The sequence below is a fragment of the Theobroma umbraticum genome, unplaced genomic scaffold (genome assembly GCF_002168275.2).
Source record: "Theobroma umbraticum cultivar Fairchild unplaced genomic scaffold, ASM216827v3 scaffold_44.0, whole genome shotgun sequence".
In the NCBI taxonomy this organism is placed as follows: domain Eukaryota; kingdom Viridiplantae; phylum Streptophyta; class Magnoliopsida; order Malvales; family Malvaceae; genus Theobroma; species Theobroma umbraticum.
The window spans coordinates 11,005,424-11,011,587 of NW_018397255.1; the positions used below are offsets into that span (position 1 = coordinate 11,005,424).

General features: G+C 35.3%; 2 protein-coding genes across 2 annotated transcripts in view; one reads left to right on the forward strand and one right to left on the reverse strand.

Moving 5' to 3' along the window:
• Positions 1-68: 68 nt before the first annotated feature.
• On the forward strand, positions 69-3,026 carry LOC110429083 (RPA-interacting protein A). Its single transcript, XM_021444971.2, has 6 exons — positions 69-278; positions 470-562; positions 1,022-1,250; positions 1,707-1,798; positions 2,074-2,181; positions 2,683-3,026. The coding sequence occupies exons 1-6, from the start codon at positions 195-197 to the stop codon at positions 2,842-2,844; spliced, it is 768 nt and encodes a 255-aa protein (XP_021300646.1). The 5' UTR covers positions 69-194; the 3' UTR covers positions 2,845-3,026.
• A 173-nt stretch (positions 3,027-3,199) lies between these two features.
• LOC110429383 (Chaperone DnaJ-domain superfamily protein) overlaps positions 3,200-6,164 on the reverse strand; it is an 8,111-nt gene continuing 5,146 nt past the window's right edge. Inside the window, exons 3-5 of the mRNA XM_021445404.2 lie at positions 5,420-5,509; positions 3,982-4,158; positions 3,200-3,772 (exon numbers count right to left, since the gene is read on the reverse strand). Coding sequence (XP_021301079.1) covers positions 3,734-3,772; positions 3,982-4,158; positions 5,420-5,509 — 306 coding nt within the window. The 3' untranslated portion in view covers positions 3,200-3,733. The remainder of the gene's footprint in view (positions 3,773-3,981; positions 4,159-5,419; positions 5,510-6,164) is intronic.

A 6,164-nucleotide genomic window follows, 5' to 3' on the forward strand; every position in this document is an offset into this window, starting at 1 on the left:
AATGCACTAAGCCCAGACCCAAACCCGCCGCCAAGGCGCCAATTAGATGAGTTCTTCACGAACAACAGAGCTTCTCTCTTCTTCACAACAACAATCCACGAATTGAACCTCCCACCCCCGCCTTTCTGCTCGTGAAAATTTAGGTGGCCTTTTCAATTCTCCTCTAACCGTCTCCGAGAAAGCGCAGAGTAAAAATGGAGGATGATTGCCCAAGAATCAAACGACGTTCCCTTAAAACCCATCCCCAATTCAACAATTACTCCTTTTGGAAAGACAAGGTTCGTTTCCCTATCTAATAATGGTTATGGGATTTCAGTTATCTTTCCTCGTGATGTTTATTTGCTGCTCGGCTTTACTGGTTTACTCCATTTTCGCTTTTTATTTTTGAATATTTATGCAATGCTTAAGTATCCTGTTGAGAAATTGAAATTGATGAATATTGTTTAAAATGTGGGTGGATGAAGTGTAGTTGAGAGAAAATTGTTACAAAAGGGTACGAGAGGACCGGACTCGTTTGCTTTGGAAACTGCGGTCGCCTGCCGCCCAATCTCTTATTGACAAGGTTCTCCATTTTCATTCCAATCCACCAGTTTTATTTTTCTAGTTTCTATATCTATTTTTGTTACAGTTACTTTCAATATAAATTTGGTGCTTGTAATTACCTTGGGAATATTCCAATATGCCGAATCTTTATTTTTGGGGAAATGGGGCACGGCGAAATATCCCACTTTGCTTCATATCAGGGTAACTTGGACTTGAAATATAAGATTGAAGTTCCTAGTTGTTCCAGAAGAGTGGTGTTATCAAGTTCCCCGATCCTTGCATTAGTAATTGTCAGCCTTCCTTTATGAAATAACCTAGTAGAGTTTGCTTTTGTACATAGTTTTGGTGCATATAAAATTTTCGGGCATTTTGGATATGTTTTTTTCTTTTTAAATTCTGTTTCTTTTTCTCTTACAATTAAGCTTTCATGCAGTGAGTTTATTATTATCACTTATTTTTTTATGTTTTCTGGTTTCAGGAGTTCATCAAATCTGCCTTTCAGGAAATAGTTTCTGATGAACTTAAAAAAATTAAAGACTCATCATTAAGTGACTGTTTGGAAATCTCAAATTCTGTACCCAAAGCCACTGATGAATTATGGGAATACAGCGGTCTTCAAGATGCTTATCAAGGTGAATGTGAAGAGGTATTGTTAGAAATGCAAAGAATTTTTTATGAGGATCTCAGGACAGAACCAGCAAGAAAAGGTGATAATTTCATACTCTTAAACAAAAACTTTCAGGGTTGTTCAAAGAAGAAGGGGGTGGGGAGACAATGTAACCAATTAAAATATACATCCAACTAAAATATTTGCATACTTATAAGTTAGATTTCTGTTCAGCTAGTTATCACCTCACCATCACTGTTTATCTTTTTTCATCTTTTGTTGTTCACTTATGCAGCTTTTATTTATCTACTGGGTTGTGCCCAATCTTTTTCACCAATATGAAAGCAGTTTTTTTATCATTGGATGTCTTCATCTCAATGTTTACAAAAGCCACAAGAAGAAAGAAGATTAATATCTAAACCAATCGCTGAATTAATTTTTGCAAAGCTGTCATATGTCTTAATGGGTGAATGATCATTCAGATGCGCAACTCAGTAGGTTATAGCTGGTCAAGTCATCCTTTTTGAGTTTAAATGTTTACTTTAGTTCCTTGCAGAACCAGAAGATCAAATAAAAACTTGGGAAGATGAAGAAGATGAGTACTTGGCACGTGCAGTTTCTGAGCATATGCAATTGAAGGATGAGCAGGTACAGTGACAATAAACTGTTTATGTTGATTTTTTCAGATAAGTGTTAGTATTATTACCCCTTAGTGAACATCTTATAAGTGGTGTTTTGCAGGTGAGGGAAATGTTTATCTAGGGACCATTTTGTGATAATGTACAAGAAATTTCTGTATTAGTATCATCATATGGTTTTTTATGTTTTGTATTGGGTTCTATATGAGATGTCAATTTTCAGCATTTTGTGCTAAGTTTTTACAAATGAATGAAATCAACAAGACTTTCTGATGTTTATGTTAGGTGCACAAGCAGATTTGGTGCCCCATCTGTAAGCAAGGAGAGTTGCAACAGAACCATAAACTTATTTATTGCACCCTTTGCAATCTTCAGCTCAACAGAGATGATGAGGTTCTTCCATCCAGCAATTTTTTTTATACAATTTTAAATTCCATGGCAGCCATTGATTGTTATGACTTTTTCATTTGCAGCATGTATCACATTCTAAAAGCTATCTTTATTTCTGATAAGTTTTCCTAATGACCAATTTTGCAATATATATTTGCTTTCTTTCTCTGTAATCTGTTTGCTTGCTAAAAAGAAATGAAACATTCAAGAAAAATGAAAATGGACTGCATCCATATGGTTTGTCATGGTATGGTGATTGTTGGCAATGCCTTTATGGTTTTCTGTAATTATGGCTGCTTGCTAGCTGAGTTGGTAACATTATGTTCTTGCTGATTACTGCTTGAAATGAAAGATTGGGTTTTTATTGTTTTTTGAAAAGCATGAATGATTGGGTTTGACTTCTACTCTCAAGATTATTTATTAAAAGATATGTATGAGCAAAGCAAATAAGTTCCTAGTGAAGTTACTTTGAATGATTTGTCCACATTCTTTTCAAATACTCAGGTTAATTTGGATAAACTACGAGATCGATTAGCTGAAGCCCATGATGACCATGTTGATCGAGGATGCAGATTGAAACCCAAGTTTTGCCTAGAGACTAGATTTGGTTTAACTGCATTGTACATCCTTTGTCAAGATTGCAATACTTTTGAGGTCGTCGTATAGCTTCTTTCCTACTTCATACTTGAAAGACAGGATAATATATTTCCAGGTTTTAATGCTTTTCTCGTCAAAGTGTATGCATGTCTGATGGATTGATTTTTATGTCCTTAGTATCCCCAAAAGAACCATTTGTTTGAATTGATTTTATGTATATACCTCACTTAAAATAAGAAATGAACATGCTGCCGCATTAAAGGTCTCTATTTGTTTAAAGTTAGGGGTCGGTTCTAATTTGATATGCTTTTCCCATGCTTGGGTAAAGGATTAAACCCCTGACTAAATTGAAATCTTACGGACTCCACCTTAAATTCAGTCACATTCTCACAATAAAATAAAATAAATAAAATCGCAATAGGCGTTATAGAAAAAATGGATGATATATATGAATCGGAATAAGCCAGCTCAACAATCATACACATCTCATACTATTGTTTTGATATCAATAGAACATGTAGGCATTCACTCAACATATCATAGCTCTCTATTTGCCACAAAAAGATATAAAAACAATATTGTAAAAGAATTAACACAAAAAATCCCCTCATTCCGTGCATATGGGGTGGGGCGGATGATAGAACTGACCAATTCGCTGAATTATATAATAATCTACACTAACACCAAGATTCCAACTTCCGCGTGCATAAGCTGGATGAAGATTAATGTACATCAATCAACCTTAACAAAAGAAGAGTACTTCACCCTTCAGATGCCTCTGCGGCCTTTGAAGCAGCACCTTGTGCCACGCTTTAACAGCTGATTCGATGAAATCATCAAATCGAAGCAGACGACAACAGCTGCGGATAAGAAAATTATAGCTGCTTCAACAGTCATGCATTCAACTCCCAAGGAATAGTTCATGAATTTTTGAGCTACGTAATCAACAATTCCAAACTCAGAAAAGCTCCTCCGAATTGAACTTGTTCCAGGCTTCCTATTTAACATACAAACAGACAAAATAGTGTGAAAGATAAAACAAGATGGAAAGCAACGCAGCACTATGATGAAATATTATTATACAATGAGCAACAATTTCCCATCTAAAAAACTGTGTCAAATAAAATGGCAATCGGTACAATGGAGGCTCTACAAGTAAAATAGCACACTCAGATAGACTGCTGCAAGCAAACGTTTATTAAGTACCTTGAGCAAGTCAAACACCTTCTCTGCGATATATTTCTGTTGAAGATTGGCACCTTTTTGCTGGACTTTATCAGGATGGATGCAAAGAGTCGCCTTTCTGTAAGCTTTTTTAACTGCAGCACCTGTAATCAAATCCGTCAAAGAAACCGGCTGCCAACCACATTCAGGCCAAAGAACCTAATCATCAAAAGACAATTCAGGAGAAAAATTAGATACAGTAAAAATGTCACATTTCCATGAGATTTGTACTATCAGAAATTCAAAAACAACTGATGAAGAGAAATGACTAAGGGAATTTCACAAGATCCTCTTGTCATTCACTACTTCAAAATTAACAGCAGTGCTCCAACAAATTTAATCGTTATGGAGCATAAATGGAACTTTTAAATAAGTGTTGGCACAGATAAGTACATGCACACACAATAAAGCTCATTCTCAAGCAGGAACTGTTTGAAGCACAATTAGTACCCTCAAGTAAGTGTTTGCACAAGCAAGCACTTGGGAATGTCAAATCATGATGCAACTGCATGCAAGACAGTCAGAAAGAGAGACTTAAGTAAAGACAGCATGCTAGAATCTGCATTGCCTTTTTAAATACTATTAATGCTATAGTCTGCCTTATAAGCTGAAAAGTCTATGAATTGCTTGACAAAAGGTCAACAAGATGTTTATCCTCTTTCTAGGATTCCAAAATTTAACTAAAAGGTCAGCATCACGAAAATAATTTTGCTAGGATGTCCTTGTATTCTACAAGATTAGGTATAGATGCTTATCAGTTATCACAAGTTTGACACCCTCCTATACAAAATCCATCCTGAAGTGGTTCAAGAAACTTCAATGCTCAATAAATAATAGCAAGCCTGCTACAAGAATACTTCCTTGACTGGAAGAATAAAACTGCGAGAGCCAGATTGTAAGCATCATGCAAGGGAAGAAGCTTTAAAGACATCCTCTTGTGCTTTGGTATCCTTAATTCTAAAAGTCAGCTAAATCAAACAGTCCAAAGATAACGAAATTGCAGCTGGACACTTGAAATTTGTCAGTCTAATCTCCTTTCAATTTTAAGTCCTACTTTAAATCAGATCGAATGTAGTGTATCCATCTGACAACAATACCAGCAGTGCAGTGTGAATAAAGAGTGCAGCTATTTAGATAGGAGGGTATCAGGAAAAGTTTAGAGTTCAATCAGAGGTGTCTTCTTATGTTTGAATGTCATCTCACTCGGTCTTCAACAACATATCTCAAAATTTGCGTTAAAGTACTACAGCATGTACAGAAGATCTCAGAAAAGTAGAATATCAGATGGTGGAATTAAGGCAAAAAAATGAGCACCATGCAAGATATACAGCAATTATATAGCCAAATGAAAAGTGCAGGGAGTGAGTACAATCTGTTCCTACATAAATTACTATGCAAGCAATAACAAGCAATAACGCACATATTGCAATGTTGACAGCAGAGCACGCAAATTTCCCTCTTTCCCAGCAGCCCATCTCTTGATCTCAACATCTAGTGTTTCAGCAATTCTCTACAATAAGACCAAAGATCAAATATTAGACAGACAACAAAATCAAAGAAAAATTTTTGCAGATGTATGCATGTACAAGTAAAAATACTCAGTTATATACACGCACAATAAAATTACAGCCAAATATTCTAATGCATCATAATGCTTTCATGACATGTACCGAATAATAATAATAATAATGATTTCATGACAGGAACTATTCTTGCAACACATTATGTGCCATTATACATACAATTACTTAAGCCAACCAAATACAAAATAACATAACATTGGGGTGCAGGCTAGTTGGGCACGTTAAATATTATCTTAGGTTCATATACAAAATTAGTTCCCAGTCCTAACTCATCTCATTGGAAACACTGGGGAAACAAAATTAAGAAAAAAGGTAATGACCAACTTTAACTTATCATATAGACAAAAGCATATTACAGGATTAAACACTCAGTTATCTTTCTGTCTCATGTAAGTTTTATTCATAACTCAAAATAAGAGTACTTGTAATAATTTAGTATAAAAGATAGCATTAACTTGCAGGAAATTTGCACACCTCCGTGAGAGACAAAGCCAGCCACCCATTTCCTTTATATAATAGTATAGAAATTAAGTAAATCTTTAAACGATCCTAGAGTCAACTTTACAAGTTAACCGCTACCCA

Excerpts from the sequence above, each read along its gene's own strand:
- LOC110429083 (XM_021444971.2), top strand. The coding sequence starts at position 195 with ATGGAGGATGATTGCCCAAGAATCAAACGACGTTCCCTTAAAACCCAT. Across the intron at positions 279-469 it reads ACTCCTTTTGGAAAGACAAG|TTGAGAGAAAATTGTTACAA; the intron begins GTTCGTTTCCCT and ends GATGAAGTGTAG. Across the intron at positions 2,182-2,682 it reads AGCTCAACAGAGATGATGAG|GTTAATTTGGATAAACTACG; the intron begins GTTCTTCCATCC and ends TCAAATACTCAG.